At 42.0% G+C, this 21,040-nt stretch overlaps 1 protein-coding gene across 1 annotated transcript; it reads right to left on the minus strand.

Annotated features, from left to right (window-relative positions):
• Positions 1 to 5,070: 5,070 nt before the first annotated feature.
• gad2 (glutamate decarboxylase 2) lies at positions 5,071 to 20,689 on the minus strand. The gene is made up of 16 exons (XM_085763906.1): positions 19,840 to 20,689; positions 19,529 to 19,591; positions 19,226 to 19,375; positions 18,364 to 18,597; positions 16,876 to 16,966; positions 15,801 to 15,913; positions 15,126 to 15,241; positions 14,586 to 14,665; positions 14,039 to 14,093; positions 13,777 to 13,893; positions 11,905 to 11,969; positions 11,724 to 11,802; positions 11,419 to 11,568; positions 9,855 to 9,962; positions 7,902 to 7,991; positions 5,071 to 5,874 (listed from the first exon to the last, which is right to left on the minus strand). Exons 1-16 carry the CDS (start codon positions 19,913 to 19,915, stop codon positions 5,701 to 5,703), a joined length of 1,761 nt encoding a protein of 586 aa, XP_085620032.1. The 5' UTR covers positions 19,916 to 20,689; the 3' UTR covers positions 5,071 to 5,700.
• Between the last annotated feature and the right edge of the window lie 351 nt (positions 20,690 to 21,040).

Below are 21,040 nucleotides of genomic sequence, written 5' to 3' on the forward strand. Positions count from 1 at the left end.
CTCTTTATCTGTGTGTGTGTATGCAGAGGGAAAAAGATGAGGTAAACCATCTGGGAGCCTTTCACATAGTTTGGGATGTCTTTTTTCATCGTTTCCTCTCTCATTCAGGCTTAAAAGGATGTTTGCAATCAGAAATGATTAAGAGGAAAATGTAAAAATAACACTTCATTGAGACAATAATGGAAAGTCGTTTTTATTTGCCAGAAATTCCAGCCACATTTGCTGTACATGCCTATTGTCAGGCAATAAAATAAAATAAAAATAATAATAATAAAAAAATGAAATCAGAAATACACTCCCTGTTGCTCTTTAAACACAAAACTGTGGGGGAGCAGTGCCACCTAGAGAGAAGTCAGCAACCTACCAGTGATGCTGCTGCAAAATACTGTATTTATGAGTTCTCACAGGAGTGGCACAGATGGTATTGTTTGCATTAGTTCTTTTAAATTTACATTTAACAACATCCCTGCACAGTATAGCCAGTGGATGGATGAATAATGCAACATCTTTCATAAGGCCAGACCTAGCTTTAAACCTCATAAACTTTATTAGCTCCAGGGTTGAGATATACCTGCAGGTAACTATATATGCAAACAGTGTGAATGCACTGTGTTGTGTTTTTTATATGAAACTTAAAAGGCACTAAAGGGTCAGAAAAATGTTACATAAATATGAACAACGCAGTGCTGACACATCCTCACCTTGTAGCGCTCGCTCTAAGTGCCACTTTTCATGTCCCACTTTTGCTGTTCAAGGACTTTTTCCTCACCATGTTATGTAACTTGTTAAACTTTATTCCTGTTCATATAACACTGGGCTTTGTCCCCGCGGGAGACAGGAATGTATGAAGTGTTTTTTTTCTTTGTTTTGTTTTTTGTACGGAGCAATCACAAAGACGAAAAGACAGATTCATTTGTTTTGACAATATTTATTTCTATTTTCCCAAGAGTAACATAGAGTTCAGGACAAATGAATGTTCAAGAGAAGCTAGCACAGCAGTTTGCAGAATATATGATTCAAAATTGCACCATATTTAGTGAAAATGAACTGCACTCTGAGTACTAGGGGTCTGAGTTGCTCTCATAAACAAACAATATTTCCTGTAAGCAAGAAACCAGGTCACGTTTTCTCTTTACTCCTGTGTTAAAAGGCCGACAACATCTGCATTAGACATGTTTTTAGACAATCAAACCCAGATCTTTTTCTCTTTTTTTTTTCATTTGTTTTCATACATCCCATAGAGTCCGGGGGCCTTAGTCGAGCTAAATCAAAAACTTTTGACGCCGGTGGCACCATGACACGAGCCAACATACCGTCTCAGACGCACAAACAGAACGACAGCGGGGTAGCCAAGAAACGATTAAAGAGGAAAGCGCCGGAGGACATGGCACGTTGTCACTGCTACCAGAGGCCGAAAGCGGGAAAAGAGAAAGAGAGAAAAGGGGGTCGTACAGGTGCAGAAGCAGAGAAAGAGCTTTCAGAGAAGAGACATGCTGAGGGACTACACACATATAAGATATAATACTCTACGTTCTGAGCGGCGACAGTCTTCAAGCAGAAGAGAAAGACAGAGGATAGAGATAGTCAGATCAAGCGCAGAGAGAGGTATACAATGCTAGGCGAGGTTAGCATGCTGTGCGGCACGGAGAGAAACTGGTACAGGAAGCCCAAGACACAGAGATCACACGTAAAGGCTAGAGCGACAGTGCACTAATCTACAGGCTAGAAGCTATACATCGGACACTAAAGCTAATTACAGTTGCTACACGTACTGTATATATGTATACACAAATATATATATAAGAGGATATAGAGGAGACCGTATATCAAACAAGCTGGATAGGCAAGGCATCGCATGCACGTGCAAAGGAAGCAAGTCTAGCAGCAGCAGCAAGAGATTCAGAATGCCTGGCTTTCCAAGACTACCACAGTGAGATTCCTTTGTCGCTGTGAATAAATCTGATGTTGTCTGTGTCACAGTGTGTGCGCCAGTTCGATTTAGGGAAGGGGGAAAAAAGAAAAAAGCAATAAAAGGAGCTTAAACGTTTAAAATATTTGGCTACTCTCTGTTGGGATGTAAGACATTTAAACAAGAAGCTTCATATTAACAAACTGCCCAGAAAAATAAATCGGACGCTTTCATCTTCCTTGATTCAAGACACATTCAGACCATAAGAGCTTAAGTTACATATTTTTTCAGTAGAATTTTTTTTTTGAAACATCAACTTATGAACAACCATTGGACATTGCACGTTATAGGTCATGTGTTATACTCTAAAGTGCACGACCTCCCATTCGGGAGGGAAACTAGACAATACTGGCAAATTTATACTAAGGCAACACAGTTACAAACACACTAAGGTACACGTTGGCACATACCGTCAAGTATCACTTGTGCACAAAAAAACACGCAGGGCTTCAGAGTGGAGATGGCTTTGCATATTCATTTTAAAATCCAAACACCTGAGTCTCACTGTTTTGTCTGGTGGAGCGTGAGACCCGCCGGTGTTTCAAGGTGAAATCTGTCAGTTTCTTTAAAGCCAGTCCCTGAAACGCATTTTCTTTAGCTAGAAGAAGAAGTCACAAACCAAACAGAGTGTGTGACACACACACACGCGCACACACATACACACACTCATACACACAAACATACGAAGAAAAAAAGCTTTTTTTTGGACAAACAGGATGAAAATACAAGTAATCTATATCGGAGATAGAGAAAATATGAATAACTTTACCTCACAAATAGTCTCTGGTTATATGTCTTATATACATGTATGTATACACAAAGATATGTACTTAGGACATCTTGAAATACTATTTACAATCTATGATCAAAAGTGATTGTACACTGACCGACCGTGTTGAGCAAATTGTGCTTTTCTAACTTGTTCTAGTGGAAATGCTACAGAACCTCTGTTTGTTCACCAGGGTTCACGGTCCATCAACTAAAGCCTGCCACACACATAAAGATTATCGGGCTGATTTTCCCCCGATTTTCCCCCTTCCGACCACGGACAGACACCGCCCGATTATCTTAGGCTCTTAAGATTATCTTATAAGATTCTCTTGTAGTGTGTGGTCTGTTAAGACTCAAAATTCCCCCGACAATCGGCTCGGAAAACGTTCGGCGCCGATAATCGTAAGTAACATGTTCAATATTTACGATCATCGGGGCCGACAACCGTGGCCGTTTCAATCAAAAGTCATCTTGTGTGTGGAGAGCCGGTGTTGTGCGGAGAAGTGCCTGCTTGCCGAGCTCTTCACTTCTCCGCACAACACCGGCAACCCCACAGAGAGCCACGGTGCAGGCCTGGTGTTACATGAGGTTCACACAGACATTCACGCATACACGGGAGATTTCCTGAAGCCGATAGCAAAGACGGTAGCGATCATAGCCGGCCACAGCCAGCAATAGAGCAGCCATGTTTAAACGATCATGTGACCGCCGCTCACAGCCGCTTGACTGCTCGGCGTCCGGAGCCACAGACACACAGACACACACAGACGGCATCGTTGTAAAGGCTGAAGTGTCCCGCTTTAATTTTTTTTTTTTTATTACGTCGCTCTCATTGTCCATTCCGGAAATAGACCCGAAAGAGTAGCTACAACGACGCCCCTGGTGTCGCTGGTGATGCCAGAGGGTCAAGATTCTGAAAAACCTTGATGTGTGTGGTGTGCTGTGTTTGGAATATCGCAGGACACCACACACAATACGATCAAAACTGTTCAATCACAGATTTTTCATCTTCATGTGTGGGGTCTCACACAGATAAAAAATCGGTTGAGATTTATAAAATCTTTATGTGTGTGGCAGGCTTAATCTGCCTACACTGAGCATGATTTGGCTTCTTTCTTTTTTTTTTCTTTTTCTTTTTTTTGCTATCTACCGTGCATTTGGTCTGGAGACTTGATTATCATTAACTATTGTACTCTTGAATTCACCGTTCCTTTTTGATATTTTTGCAGGGTTTACAGGTTGGACCCATACTCGAATATTGCTTGTGAATGAATTAAAGAAGGAATCTCAGTTGCAATGCTAAGGGATGATCCTCCGCCTCTTTCTCTCCCCGGGGATGATTTTGTAGTGCAAGTGATGTCAGGTAATACAGTAGCTGCAAATCTGGTGAAGTTCCTACTTCCAAAAACAAAACAGTTATTGCCCCGCTCCCGGTTTCTCAAGATCCTCGATCTTTCGGTAAGTGCTCATCGAATAACACGGCCTCTCTGCGGAATTACAAATGAGAGGTTTGCGAATCTAAAGTTATAATCCTTAAGGTTTCAGTCCAGCATCTTGATAATAGTGGAGACTAGTGGCCACAATCAGTCCTACAGGTGTTGTGATGCCCAGAGGTCCTAAACAGCTCTTCCCATTCACAGTCATAAGATAACATCACATAAGAAATGGCTGTGATGAAAAGATGAAATCCATTTTTCCTGAAGGCCACAAACACACCGGCAACAATTTGATCCTCCAGGCTCAAAACAGACTTTTAGAGCCAGATGAGCAAATGGTTTCAGCGAGGTGTGAATGAGGCAGCATACTGGAGCATGATATTCATCTCTCTTCACAGCGTGCTGCGGGCATGATGTCATTTTGTCGGCAGACCTGGCAGCTATTGTAGTTGAGATTTTTGCAGAAATTAAAGTTCGATGACAAACAGAAACTTCTCGTTAGACTCATTCCTGCAGCTCGCTGTCCTTCTGTAAATGACATGCATCGACCACCGGGGGCAGCAAACACACCTTGACTTGTCGTCTGTCTATAATGCGTGTTTGTTTGTGTTTCCAGGGAATCTTTTGATTGTAACAAAAACAGGGTTTGGAATAAGAAGTACATCTTAAGGATTATAACTGTAGTTTACCTCTGAAGCGTTGGTTATTCTCATTATGACGTGTAAAGCACACTCAGCACAGCGTTAGAATACAGCCTGGTTGGAAATAGTGTCCATTTGATATCAGATGACAACAAACAAAGGATGGAGCAAGAGGTGAAGGCTGTGGAGATGCACGATGGACAAGCTCACCTTCATAAATGCTGAGTTCACTTTGCTCTTTTCTACTTCATCATTCTCGCAAATATTTCCAAATCTATACAACAGCCTGCTCTGGTTGTGATGCTATTTTTAACATGTGCTGGTTCACTGTATATGAGAATCTGTCCCGAATCACTGCTTGAAGGACGATGTGCAGATGTAAAGGCAGTCGATTAAGCTGAGGTAAGGTGAAGTGCTTCTCTTTTTTTTGGAAACTTTTTTTTTTTTATAGTTTTAAACCAGAAGTTTAAAATTTAAAGTTACAATAGAACACAACCACGTTTGGCACTTTTAACAACATACCCGGCAAATGAGAAATGATTTCAGAATAAACTCCTCATCCACCTATTGCACAAGCATTTCATATCACAAAAAGTACATATAAAGTCACGCCACTTACACTACTCTGGGATCTACTGCACTATAGGAAAAGCAGACAGAAGCACTTTTACATAGCTTTGGACCAAGCCAGTCCATGGAAAAGCTACAATACATAATATATGGATATATCTGTAGATCTTCTTTTTTTCTCAAATATACTCTTAAATATGTGACTTTGGAGGAAAGAGAGAGAAAAGAAAAGAAAAAAATTTACCAGTACATTCACGACAAACAATTCATCCGTCAAGGAGGGAAAGTACAGGAGGACGTGGTGAGACGAGTCTTATAGATCTTGGCCGAGTCGTTCGATCTCCTCAATAAGAAAGTCGATGTCCTCGAAGGTAGCGGCCGGGTTCGAGATCACCATGCGGAAAAAGTTGACCTTGTCCCCCTGCGGTTGGTAGCTGACCATGGTCGTCCCGTACTCCATCATCCTGGCTTTGATCACCGGGGCAACCTGGGGAAAAAAAACAATATGTACAGCAGGAGTGAGTTAAAGCTGCTTCAGAGGAAACAACCAGACACAGATGCATTTAGTCCAAATCTGGAGACAAATATCTTCAACTCTGACTCAGTTTTACTTGAGAAGACAACATGGGTGTACTGTAGGTATTTTTGAGTGTAAGTTATAATAACACAAGTGATACAAAATATATGTAATATATAATGTAGTTACTGTATATGCAATAAATATAATAAGGAGCTTTGCAGACTTTGAAAACTAGGACTGGAGTGATTGATACCTAAAGTAATAGAACTTAGTATTGGTACTTGGTATTATGACAATATATAAAATTGTGTCAAGTTTAATTTAATTTAAAACATTCAATGATGTTGTATTCAGTTCAATCGGTGCTTGTCATGCTTCTTCTTCTTATAAATAAGCCAATAAGTTGTGATTTCACATTGCAAACACTGGATACCTTTAATGTGAATGTGAATATAAATTCATAGCAAAAGAAGACTTGATCACATGACAACATTTGCATGGAAGTTATACAATTTTCTGTGTGTATTTGTTGGGTCAGTTTTCACTCTGCACTGATCATCTCCGCTCAGTTTTTGCACTTAAAGTTTTTGAAAAGTTTATAATTCCTTTTTTTCCTCCTCCAGCCACTGAGCTGGTCCCGTCCTGGCCTCAGATTATCACTGTGGAGCTGATCGGCATCGCCTGGCGACTACATCTGACGGCGGCGGTGCACACAGCGGTGGCTGCTGCTGCTCAGAGGTTATCTTCACGGAGCGCCGCAGTGACACTCATTTTATTCCGTGCTCAGTGCCGTCCTGATGGCGGTGTGGATTCTGAACTGTGATGAGCTGTGGCAAATTCAATTACAAGTTTTGAACGCTCACACTCACTGTTTGGACTGTTTGGACCAGCACTGAGCTACGAAGACACTTATTTTGAAAAATATTTCACAATAAGTGTCTCTGAAACATCCTTTTACAGCTGTGGGATTTCGGTGAATACTGGAACATAAAAAAATTGGAAAACCTTCAAAAATGGTGCAGGATTGTGGCCCATAATCAACTTCATGCATATGCACATAGGAATCAGTGAGTTAAGATGACACTGAACTGCAGCTTTGGCTTAAGGGCTTAACTTAACTGTGACTCAAATAATCTCAAAGTCCAGAATAATCTACAGAGAATTTTAATAAACGTGAGGATATTAAGTTGAAAAATTGGAGAAACTCTGAAAACTCCTGAGGGAACAGGACTCGGCTTCAGTTTCAGTCTTACATAGTCATGTTTATAGGCTCGTGTAGATGCTGCAGTGCTGTGATCACATATCCACACTTTTCTTCTGTCTGATGTCTTGCAGGTGTCCCTCTGCAGCTGTGGGTTCTGGGGAATAATCAATCGGCAGCTGCAATTTTTTTCCTCCACTGAATCAGTCTTTCTGTCAGTTTTTCCAGTTCTTTCCCATTTTTCTCAAAATACTCACTGGAAATCAAGAACTTTTTACATCAAAGCGCTAATCTGGCAGTGTTACATCACTCCTCGGTCTCAGTAGCACGGCGTGTGTAAAAAAAAAAAAAAGAAATGTGGTTCCAGCGCTGAGGCCAGTGAAGTGTAACCGTGGAGCTCCTTCAATCAGACTCAGACAAACAAAAGGAAACCTCTCCGTCTCATGTATTACGACGAAGATGGTGACGATTTAAAGGTTGATGGTTTTTACAGAGGAGGAGACAGGCACACACACCATCTGTTTGTCCTAATTGACAATTAGTGGGCCCCTCTGACCGGCCCCACTCCCTCTAAGTCTGACTCTCCACTTCGCTCCTTCCTGACTGTCACAGCAGAATCTTTTTCCTTTTTTCTTTTCTCCCCGAAATCCTACGTGTAAGTGAACGTGTGTCGTCCCTAATGAGCAGGACATGTAATGGTCAAGCTGGATGGAGATGAAAAGGCTGGCAGGGGCACATGAAAGGTGTTTTTTGGTAGATACGACAGCCGGGCTTCTTATCGCCGCTCACCCACCTTGTGCAAGTGTTTCTTTCTCTCCTCTTTGTCCTCCATGTAGCGGATCCCAGGAGGGAGGTACCAGAAGCAGACGTTGGTGTGCTGAGGCTGAGGAGACACAGACGACCAGAGGTGAGAAAGAGAGAAAACTGATGGAGAAACACCAGGACAATGACGTGCGTGTGCCGGGCTGGGTAAATAAAAAACATGTTAGTGACTTGAAGTAGAATAACATCATTATGGGATGTTTGTGTTGTTTTTAAAGCCTTAATTAATCTAAATTAAAACCTCTATGTGTGATAACTTGATGCCCCCCAGTGCTAATAGAGAAATTAATGGGTCTGACTACGCTTTCTATAAATAAAAACTTTAGCAATTAAAATAATTTGAGCGATGCTTTTACCACATGTGAATTAATATACATGCATTCAAGCATGTTATAATTAAAAACAAAATTAGCCGGATGTTTAAAGCTGCATTAATCAATATTTTTGAGGATGAAATGCATCACAGGATGCAAAATGAGACACATCACATCTCTGCAGCTTTACTGATAGTTAACAAAGTGTTTTAACTAAATTTTTTAACTAAATGTGTTTTAACTAAATATAACTAAATATAACTAACTAAATATATATATATATATATATATATTTTTTTTTTTTTTACAGCTGCAGCTTTAATATTTTAGTTTGAATGTTGCTGCTCACATCTGTGTCTTTTAGTAGTGGTACAGCTTTAACGTAGAAAAAAATACATCCCACAACCATACAACCCTTCTATGCAGCTTAAAAACATTAGTAAAATTGATTATATTTGCAAGGAAGGTTGTGAATAATGGGATGTAATGATGAGGGATGTTAATGATGTTGTATTGCAGACACTTCCTCTATTGTAATAAACAGCAAAAAGATTGTTTTAAACATTCCATCCAGCACCAGTCTCTGGACGCAACACACTCTATGAAAACTATATAATCATTACATGTACATATGCAGCACATTCACAGACCTGCAGCCATGTCATTTAAAGGGAAGTGAAGCCGTCTTTGCCTGAAATCCTACAGATTCCTCCCAGTCACAAAGTGCTACATGTGACAGGTGTCCATCCATTCCACCAGGCAGGAGCAGGGTTTGATTGAAAATAGCAATTCACACCTCAGAGAGAGAAAATCCAGCGGGTGTTGGCGGCAGCAGACAGGTAGCCTGTCTGATCCCCAGACACTCTGTGTGTCTGAAATCACCTCACAACTCTATTTTTTTGGCATCCGAAAGCGAGCCGGAGCCGATCTGCCCGCCAGTGGGAAAGCATCCATTACCAACAGCTGACTGGAGACGCACACCAGCCTCTGTTATGTTATACCGCCGGGCCGGTTGCATGGCAGTATATTCAACATCAGATTGATGCAAAGGCTTAATGGGCGCCAGAGAAAAGGGAACACCTGGGCTGATGCCCAGAGGACTTGGCTTTTTCCCCATCACCCTCTGGGTTATGATGCTCTTAGCCTTTTGTAGCTCAGCAGGAAAACAATAAGCCTGGAGCCATTAAAGAGCGTTCACTACAAATGACTCTGGGTGTCCAAGCGTTCCTTTTATACAAGAGTTTTTAGCTTAATAACCCCGTCATCCCCGCATATGTTTTTGTTGTTGTAGTTCTGCCTGGTGGAGGATATTTCAGACATCATGCTATTCATATGCAGATGAGCAATTACAGGCTGTTATGCTATTCATTAAACATAATAGCAGCACATTATACTGGCAGCCAGAGGTAAAAATGGCATTCATCCAACACAAAGCAAGAGCACCCCGCGTGCCAATCAAGTCACCCATAATGACACCGAGTACACTGAAGTGAAAGGAGCAACATGGACTAATGTTAGCCACTTTTCTCTGATTATGTGGATGTGGATGAATTATCCTGGCGTGGAGAGAGAAAGAGAGAGTGAGAGAGGAAAGTTGAACATGAACGTACTTTCCCATCAAAGACCATCTCGTATCCTTCTCGGTCCTTGATCTTGTTGTAGAGGTACTCGGACAGCTCCAGACACTTGTCAATCTGAGCCTCGAACCCAATGGTGCCCTGTTGAAGAAATCAGTCAGATCTGTTAAAGCTGTTTGTTCAACCTACAACATCTACACTAAAGCCTGAGGGTGTTTGTGCAGTTTGTTGTTGTCGGAATTATACGGTTTAAGCTGCGAACTGAGAGGTTTTGAAATATAAATCTTAAAGTCTCAAATCTTAGATAATAAAAGTGCAGAAGCCCCGAAGGCATGTGTGGAAAACGAAAAATTTGCAGTATCAAAATATGACATTTACTCTTGCACATTTTAAAATTAGCTCACTAATGCAAAAAAAATCAAGCAAGTTCACATGTTTGCAGTTTGCAGCCAGTTTATCATTAACAAGCTTCACTTGTTTGAACACAAAGGTTGATGTCAAACATTAGTGCAATATTAACAACATACAGGTATACTCTCTCTTAAAAGCATGACCTCCACTAACATTTTGGCAAATTGGCCCATTACCATAATCCCTATAGTTTTAGGAGTAGGTTCTTTACCTTTAATTGTCGGTGCAAGCTGTTTTTAGAACAGCGGAGCAGAGTAGCGAGCTGGGAGGCTAATGGGATTTCTTGGTTTCCCTCATCAAACTCATCAAATACACAATCCAACAACTCCAAAACGCTCTGGTGGACAAGTTGTGACCTGCACATTCACCACGCTATGAGATAATAACGGAACGTTAAAGGGACAACGAGGAGTTTTGGAAAAGCAAAGCGTTTTCACACTACATTTATGAGCCTCCGCGCGCACCGTGAAATTCTTTGACCAGCGCAAGACAGACTCATGTTTTCATTCATCAAGAATTAAAGTCAGAGGTTGGAAGACGATCACATACCGTCGTAGTTCCGACCATAAACGGCGATTCGGCGGCGTTATTCTCATGACTCGCCACGAAACCGAAAGTAAAGAAACGCTGGTCGGCTCGACCAGCATTTCCGCCACCACTAATAACAAAATAACGATAGAGACAAAACGATATTTAGAAAATGGGCCCATTAACAAGTGTGGGTAGCGGAGATTCATCCACATTAACGTGAGACTTTTTTATAACCAAATAGAAACTCATCGTTGTCCCTTTAAGAGACAGAGTTGTTTTAGAGGTAAATTCATGCAAAACCACTGCAGTTTTTCGGCAACCAGTCTTTGCATTTGCCTCGAAAACAACTCTCTCTCGTAACGTTCCATTATTATCTCATAGCGTGGTGAATGTGCAGGTCACAACTTGTCCACGAGAGCGTTTTGGAGTTGTTGGATTGTGTATTTGATGAGTTTGATGAGGTAAACCAAGAAATCCCTTTAGCCTCTGTAGCGTAGCTCTGAGCAGCTCGCTACTCTGCTCCGCCGTTCTAAAAACAGCTTGCACCGACAATTAAAGGTAACGAACCTACTCCTAAGACTATAGGGATTATGGCAATGGGCCATTTTGCCAAAATGTTGAACTATTCCTTTAACAAGAGCAGCTTTCCCCTCACCTTGGCCCTCCACATGAGCCACAGCTTGAAGATGTCCACGTGGCGTCCACACTGCAGCGCCTTGTCTCCGGTGTCGTAGGACAGGTCGTAGTGCTTGTCCTGCTGGAACAGGTAGCAGGCGTGCATCTGGTTGCAGTTCTGCATCAAACCCTGCGGGGGAGGGAGGGGGGGAGGGAGGGAGCGAGGGACAGACACTCAGTGATTACAGTGGAGATAATGAGCCATAAATTACATCAATAAAACCAAAAGGACACGTGCACTGTACTGCAATTATGAATAGTTGTTTAATGGGACACGGTCTGTACCTCCTCTCTGACCAGCAGGGCAGAGCACTGCAGAGGGACCGACATCATCTTGTGTGGGTTCCATGTTACTGAATTGGCTCTGCGGATTAAATAAAAAAAGAAAAGAAAAACAACCATCATGCATCATCATTTCAAACGCTCTCCAGCTTCGTCTTGCACAGCCTCTTATAAAGACACTTGCCTCTCCACTCCGTCCAGCTTCCACCTGTGTCTCCTGGACATGAGGAGACTTCCTCCCCACGCACCCTGACAGGACAGACAGAGGTCAGTCACACACGTGTACACACTGTAAACACAACTGAAAGGTCTAGTGTGCCAGCCACTTTGCACATTTAGCGTCATGTATCTTTTATTAAATGGGTTTGCTGCCGTTATTTCTAATGAACTGTGAAGACAATACACAGTACAGAACATTTTCTGTTTAAAAATGAAACCTGCCACTGCTCTCTGGTGGACCAGCTGTGTAATGATGATACTTATCATGTCACTTAGCAGCTGATGAATAAAGCCATACCATTAATATCTCATAGTGCCGAATGATTGGTCTAGCATTTTTTTTTTAAATCATCCATCTCAAATATGATGGATGTTCTCTTCATAACCTGCAATCAAACATTTTCTTTTTCTAATGTCTAAATTCTGTCAGATGCTTTGGGGGAAAGTCCAGACTTTTACATGTGATGATGGGGTGATAACTACAGACTGTGTGAGGGTGATTATCATGTCTTTCTTTTGCTTAGTCATGGTTACAAAGGTGAAGCATTAGGACTTTAGAGAAAAACACTAGTTTGGTTGATGTGAAGTTTATACTTCCTCCTTTTTGTGCACGTAAGCAAATGTTAAAGCAGAAGTAAGCGATATATTTGTGTTAATATAAGTCTTAAATAGTTATATCTTCCGACAGCAATCACTTACATAGAGTGTTTGGACCGAAACACGGGTCTGTCAGTCACTCTGCTCTGCTCTGAGCCGAAGAGAAAACATTTATCGTATCCTACAGTTTTTATCCAATGAGGAGAGAGAACGGCATGCAGGGCTGACGTAGGGATGAGGACTGTTATGGTGCGTTCAAGGCAGCCCGTAACTCATGTTTTTCCGACCTGTGAAGTGGTACCAGTTCGATCTGGTACGAGTTCACCGGTCGGAAGTTACGAGTGGCCGTTATAGTGACTTTCACAGGTAAAACAGGTCGGAAAAACACGAGTGGGTTGCCTGGAACGCTACAAAATCGTAAGTTGTGACATGAAGCTGTAATTTACGGTTTCAAAAGCCTGCCTGGAACGCAGCATTAGCCAAAACGACCGGATTGCTTACTTCTGCTTTAATGGAATTATTTATATATACTATATTTTACATACAGTAGTTAGTTTTTTTTGTCATTTGGTTTTGCTGTCTTTTAAAAAAAAAAAAAGATGATAATAATTATGGTGTTTTACATGTACGAAATAAAAAAATCAAATCACTCTGAACGGTGATGTCACAGACGTGTCAACAGTTCACAGGACGACCTCCTAGAGTCATACTTGTAGTTTAAAAAGGCCACAGAACACACACACATCCACTGAGGAGCTGAATGGACTCCAGCACACAAACAGCCGGTTCCACAAAAACTCTGAAAGCAGGATGTGTTTTTTTCCCCCTCATCTTAGTGAATTGAGGAATGATAGACAAGGCCATCTATGGCTCTTAATAGATGTGTCCTCCTGTCAGGACTAAATCACCTTCATTAATAGATAGAGCTCCTTCAGTGAGAGAGGCCATGATGGCAAAGTCAGGGGAGGAGATGATTTACAGCCTCTGTTCCAGTTTTTCTAATCTCCAGTGTTAGATAGGGAATGGCTAGCTCCTATCTGGGTCAAATGAAAGCAGTTAGAGGCGAGACAGACATAATAGATTTGTCAAACTGGCTGGTGAGCTTTGTATTTGTGTGTGTTCCTTCGCTAAAAACGCCTCCTGTGGTGAGACACAGCACGTAAGGAAATGTTTATGCAGATTTCTCTGCACACATCAAAGCCTCGGCTGTTTAGGTTTCAGGTTATATTATCATACTCACATCCACGTGCATCCAGATGTTGTACTTTTTGCAGATGTCAGAAATGGGGATGAGAGGGTCGAAGGCTCCGTACACTGTCGTTCCAGCGGTCGCGCTCACGAAGAAAGGAACGAAACCCTGCACGAGCACAGACAAACAAGAACATGAGTGCGGATATAACAATGTCAATATGTTTCCCAATCCCCTCATCATCAATGTGGTTTCACTCCACTGAACACAATAAGTTCAGAGCTGTATCAAGTTACAAATGTCATCCCATTACCTTCTGTTTAGCCTCCAGTATTCTCCTCTCAAGGTCAGCCGGGATCAGTTTACCACTGCGTGAGGAAAAAAAATCAATATTTAGTCACATATGGATTTGTTGTTTGTGGATTCATCATGATTGAAAAAAAAAGTTGATTTACTTGAGGTAAAAATACCAAAACAACATAAAAATGCTCCATTACCAGTTAAACTACTTCATTATAGAAATATTATGAGCAAAATTTACTTTAAACCCAAAAGGTTAAAGTAGTTTTTCTGATTAAAAAAAAGGCCCCTGTGAGTGATATATCATGAATTTGTGAGCTAAAAAGGCTGAAATATGTTGATCTTAAATGTTCATACATATCTATGTATAATATATGTATATATAATATATAATATGCTATTATATAAGCACATTACATGTCTTTGCCTTTGGTGAGAGCTGTGAAGTAAATACAGTTGTGCTACAGCTACTAAATGTTAAAGTAAAGCATGTAATTTCCATACTGACTTCTGATATGTTCCCTTTCATTTAAAAGGCTCAGATAAAAGTCAATCTTTACCTTTCATCTGCTTTGATGCAGATGACACTCTCAGTCCCGATGCCAAGAGCCGCTGCACCTTTTTTGATTGAAAAATGGCTCTGAAAGATTAAAAAAAAAGGAAAATGAACCATAGATTGTATTTTAATATCTGTTTTACAAAAAGACCAGATCACAGGAGGGTGAAAAGTAAAATGTAGAAAAAAATGATGACGATGACCGGTTTGTCCGTGATTTAACAGCTTTTTGCTCGCAGCATCTTTCAAATGTCCTTTAAAGATGAAGGAGGTGACACATGGATGACTGTTATGTGTCCGACACACCAGTCTCCTCGTGTCCGTCTGTGTCTGACACACATAATGTCAGTGTAATCTCAGCAGCACTGGTGTGAAAGTCACTTAAAAAACACACACACACACACACACACACACATCAAACCACAGCTACAGTATGTGACATTTTCTGTTCTTCCTACACCAGGTTCAGAGTTCTTTGACTTCTCGGTTCAAATAGCGCCCAGTGTTTATTATCTGATCTGATGCGGTGGTGTGTGAAGCCTACGTGTTCGGATGTGAAGGCCACCAGTCTGGGAACGGATGACATTCCTTTCTCCTTCACTTCGGGGAACATCTTGAAGCGGGCCAGGAGCATGGCGTACATGTTGGAAATAGCACCACCTAGAGGACAGACAGGGCTCAGTGATCCACAGCACAGACAGACAGTCAAGTCAAGTCAAGTCAGTGTAAGCGCACATCACAGAACCCTAACTGGACGAAGTCTCCTGGGAGTGACGCAGGGTTTTTACCACAGAGCGATGCAGAGTTTAAAGATGTGGGATCAGGTTTTTAAATAAGAAAACACTCAATAAAATCTTTTTGTTTCTGGCGTATCAGGAGATGACACCACAATGTCACAGCCAATCACAGTCTGTCAATAAATCCTCCAATCGCTGCTCCTCATTGTCATGTGACAGACAGAAACACATGGGAGAAATTAAAGGTTGTAGAGGGAGCAGGGAGGGAGAGGGGGGGGGCTTAGAAGTTGGAAAAAGAAAATTATTTTATGCTAATTGTATTTGAAATGAGTTCCATTTATATCATCAAAATGCAAATTGACACGTGACATTGCAGCACATACACACACTCATGAACAGGCAGTTCCATTTTCAGTGAAACACAGAGGGGGGGTTGGACGTGGTGGCGATGCCTTCACATACAAACATACAACTGTACGCACCAGGGGAGAAGATGCCGTCTCCTCGGCCGTCGGGCCAGCCAATGATCTCCCTCATCTTCTTCAGACTGACGTACTCCAGCAGCACAAAGACAGGAGCCACCTCATAGGTGAACCTGCAGTTACACAAGGGGACAATCACATAACATGGAGAGGTGTGGGCGGGGAGCGAGCGCTTACACAAAAATGCGTCATGACTCATCACTGAGAAATAGCCAGTAAACTGACTTTTCTTTCTTTTTTCCTTTTTTTTTTTTTTTTTTTTTTTACCCCCTCCTACAGCTTCAGGACAGATTTAGAGAGGAAACTGATGAAGAAAAAAAAGACACAATAAAAAATACACTTCTGTGCTAAAAATGTGGAATTATGGATGAAAAAGCTGAATACCACAGCAGCTTCTGGACAAAATGTACCTGCACGCACAAAGAAATGTGACAATTTTCTGGAGAAGATAACAACATTAATTTTCCCACATCCAGAGCTGCACATATTACTCCCTGTTATTCTAATCATCACTGCTGCTGCTGCTTAAAAAGTACATTTCCTGTATGTGCCTCCTGGTATTTTTGTTCCTATTAGTACATGGTGTATTAGCTGCAGTCATTTAAAAAAAAACACACACAAAAAAACCCCCCCAAATGTCAACATGAGGTTTCTATTGCAGTGTGTGACGGTTGCCAGGGCCGACGCTCCCTGAGTTTATCGCCCCAAAAACACACACACACAGAGAAATTAGCTCCAGATTAGTCTGAATTTAATTTCGGAGCTAATTTTCTCCCCTTGAATCCCCCATGGGGGAACAGAGGTGAGGAGGGAGGGATAAAAGGCTGAGGTGGGAGGGGTGCAGTGGGGGGCTGGGGAGAGGGGTAGAGGGGGGGTGAAGGGGTGGGGGGAGGGTGGGGTCTGTCTTTCATTTCACCCTTTTCATTTGCCATGATTGAGTGGGGAAAAAAAGAAAAAAAAAAAGCGTGCGCTATCAGCGGGTGCAGACACGGAGCAGAGAGCAGGCGGACGGGCCGGAAATGGAATTCATTGTCATTATCATTAAAAATCATGATGAAGCAGGCAGCACACTTACATGTTGGTGTTGGCCGTGGACGTTAGCCAATCGGCTGCCAGGCCAACCATGTCTAATCCTGTGGAGAGCTGATTGAAGTACCTAGGGTGGGCTGAATGAAAAAAAAATAAGGGTGAGAGGTGTGGGTGTGTGTGTATTTTTAAAAAAATCATCTTGGTGTCAGGAAAATTGAAAAGTGCTTTTTCTGCAAAAGAAAAGTGTCATCATGGAAACGTTTTAATTAAAGGTTGGAAATGCAGCTGCAGTGAAATTTCAAATCATCTTGAGAAATGATGAGAAGGTCTGGTGCAGCGTGGGTAATGTAGGAATGTAGTGTGAGGTAAACACACCTTCATTTTATAAGAGAGGCGGAGGAGCTGCTGCAATGGATTAAATATAGAAATGTTTCCATCAGACTCGTGGTTGAATTACTAATTTATTTTCTTTTACATGAATTCGCATTATTATAATTCTCTTGAACCTGCCATGTTTCACATGTAAGAACAGAATACGAACATTGTCTCATTATGTAGCTGCAGATGAGTGTTGAAATAATTTAATAACTTCTCCTGAAGCTGCTCTACAAACACTTAATGACAATACAATAAAACACATCACAGTAATAATGAATCTGTCTCATAGGAGAAGCTGTACACTAATAAATATACTCATAACTATATAGGCTACCATAGTGTATAGTGAGTAAACATTTAATTAAAAAGCTTATAAATGATAAACTGAATAAAATGTTAGCAAGAGGATGAAGATATTTGTCTGTTTGTTTTCTGGGAGGTGAAATCCAGGCTGTGTGGCTGTAAATCTCCTCCTGCCTGTGTCAGTCAGCAGAGAATAATGGAGCCATGAAGGCAGGTTATTAGCCTATTATCTCCCACTTGGTGAACCAGATTTACTGCGTCACTGCCTTTATTGGTCTGATGGCCAGGAGGAGGAAAACAAGGACAACTTCCAGTCTGACTTTTTTTTTTTCATAAGCATCATTTAACATTTTTTACCTCCCTTAAAAAAAAAGAAATATATTTTTTTTCTCTTAGTTTCTTTGTTCTCTCTATGCATATTTTGGGGAGGACATCTCTCAATATGTTCTCTAAAAATCACATGGGAGCTTTTTCTTTTTCTTGATTTACCACTATTACTTATACTGTCATAACTTAGCCTATATATATTCTTATTAGGCTTATTTGCTGTTCTATAAATCTCAGCATCTGTATCATTACCTTCTATATTCATTTTAATTTTAATTCAATTTAAAGCCTCTGTTACAGGCTAGACATATTTGACACAGCAGGCCTAGTCTAGGCCTAGTTCATCTAGAAGATGCAGCTTTAAATAATAATAATAAAAGGAGAATATTTCTTAATAAACCAAACCATACATTATTATAGTGTATTTAACAGGTTTAAAATAAGTAGTTATATGAACATATATATTTAAGTAAGCCATGGGCTGCATGGATCTAGCTCTTCTCTAGGTTTAGTAAAGTAGGCCTACCTGTCTTGATGGCGTATTTGAGAGTAGCGCGACAGCTGATCAAGATATCATCCAGGGTGGCGGGCTCCTCCTGCAGCTCCCAGTTGTTCTTCTGCAGCAGCTCGTTCGGGTAGTGAAAATCAATCACTTTGGTGTCCCGGTCGAAAGACTCCACGATGTAGGCCAGTAAAATATCCACCACCTCCTGCAGGAAGGTCAATGTTTTGGTGTCACCGTCCATGGCGGGTAACAGGTCTGAGGACAAAAAATAAATAAATAAATAAATAATATGAATAATGATAAATAAAGATTGATGTGGCAGGGCTCGGGCTCCTGCATCGATGGGAATAAAAAAAGCTGCTTTCACGCGTCATTAAAATGCAGATTCGCATGCAGGCCCACGAGTGGAATTCAGCAGTGAAACGATCCTACAGGCCCCACCAGCACGAGACTCCGTGTTTCTGATTGTTTCAACACTTCTGATGATTGAAGGAGATTTTTTTTTCCTGCGAAGCTCAACACATGTATTCCCAGCTGAAGGTGACCTCTCTGAAACGCTCCACCGCCGTTTAAATACTCACCATAACACTCAATCTGGATCTATATATAATATACATACATGTAGTCATCCCATCCACACAGGCACGTGCTGTATGTGACTCATATCTATTTAATTTGTCGTGTAAAACATGGATTTTAATGCTGTGGGAACGAATAAAGCGAGTTATAGATTTAAAACAATGTTATTGAATGGAAGCAAAGATGCTTCTATTTAAAACAGTGACTTATTTAATTCTGTACAGTGACTGAACCAAGGTCACGGATGAGGTGATGAGCAGTCACTCCACTTGGACAGTGTGTTGGTGTGTTGGTGTGTGTGTACCTGTTGAATAGAGGTCGGAGAAGGCGTGAGGAGCAGCTTTGGTGCAGTTGCAGGATTTGTTGCAGCCGCAGCTGGAGGCAGTCTCCTCCGGCGGCTGCTTGGCGGCCGACTCTCCGGCGGCTTTCTCCACCTCCCCGACATTCAGCAGCGCTTTGGAAAACCACAGAAAAACACTAATCACATATCCGTTTTATTATAGCTATTATTATGACCTTGTTATTATTATGACAAGGGAATAAAAAAAGGAGCGTCCCCTGTACCCCCTTTACCTCCCCCTCCCCTCCCCACTGGGAACCAACATACCACATAATTTCGATCCAATTCCTCCGGATAATTTCTGGGCCGCCGCTTGGCACCAAGCCCTGGCTGGAGGAGAGACACAGACAGAGACACAGAGAGAAGGGGGATAAATCAGATGAGCTCAGTCCAACTTTAAGATAAAAACACGCAACTTGGAATTAGAAAAAAGGAAATAAAAAAACCGTGAATGGGTTGTACATAGAGCAGGCCTGTGTGGTTGTGATTCGATGGCAAATAAAAGAAAATCAAAGATACAGGCTGGAGACAATGCGCTGCTGCGCCTGGTCCATGAAGACAAAAAAAAAGCCACTCACGCGTACTGGGGCTCTGACTCCCGGTGTTGGCCCCCGTATTATCTCCGCCGAGAGACCAAAAACCCTGTGATGCCATTGTTGCCGGTAGTTAGGAGCTGCACGAGACACGGAGACCGACAGAGCCCATCCACACGCGTCGACCGGGATCTGCTCAAAGCGGATGTGGTGCTGAATCTGAGCAGACTGCTGGAGAGCCCGCCGAGCATCCGACACACGCGTTCTGCAGCCGGAGAGCCCCTTAGAATAAAACGTGTGTGCGTGTGTGTGTACAGAGAGAGAGTGAAGGGGGAGAAAAAAAAGATGATTTTTTTTTCTTTTTTAAAAAAATGAGTCCTTTTCTGTGAGCGTGTGCGCGCAGGCGTCCACAGGTGCACGAGGCGACAAGCGGCGTCTTTTCCCAGAGAAAATCCGCAAACGCTTCGACTTGGAGCGGCGCACTCCTGTCAGCGCGTCCACGCAGAGCGCAGCCTCTCCGCACTTCAGAGGAAGAAAAAAACAAAAAACAGAACAGACTGGAAGATAGTCAGAGCAAGTTGAGGCTGCAAAAAATAAATCTACAATAAAATATCTGCCTTATAGTGAAAAACGCGCTATTTCACAATAAAATTAAAAAAGAAGCGCAAAAAGCAGGAGCGTGTTTTTTTTTTTTTTTTTTTTTTGGTTTCGTCTCCAGAAGCTGCTGGAGCTTCAGCTGCTGCTAAATATGCAGCGCGCGGGCTGAGCCATGCCTAATTGCATCTAACCTAAATTTCACGTCACTGAAAAAAGAAAATCCCGTCGTGATTCACTTTAGGTCATGACGAACTGCGTTGCGTCGTACGTCGTGACTCCATATACATGCAAACATCCCCAACATAAACCCACCCTCACCACCACATCTAACCCCCCCACCCCTCCTCCTGCATCTGCTGCTGCTGGACCCCACCACCACCACCACCACCACCACCGCCTCCACGCAGACAGCGGATGTCAACTAATTCATCTGGCCGGTAAATCGCAGCAGACCCATTTCTTGGAGACCGGCTGCTCTAATTGCCCGCCCCCGGTGGAGGATGCAGCGGGGCGGCGAGGAGGAGAGAGCGCAGGGTCCCCTCCCCGTCTCCCCCGTCAGTGCTGTTTCCTCTAAAAGTATTTTACCCCTGAGCACGTTTCATTTCCAGTACTTTAAGTTGTTCCTGTAAGTTTTTTCTACTCCTTTTTT

This window comes from Trachurus japonicus, chromosome 20 (genome assembly GCF_045865225.1).
Source record: "Trachurus japonicus isolate A0001 chromosome 20, Traja_1.0".
In the NCBI taxonomy this organism is placed as follows: Eukaryota; Metazoa; Chordata; class Actinopteri; order Carangiformes; family Carangidae; genus Trachurus; species Trachurus japonicus.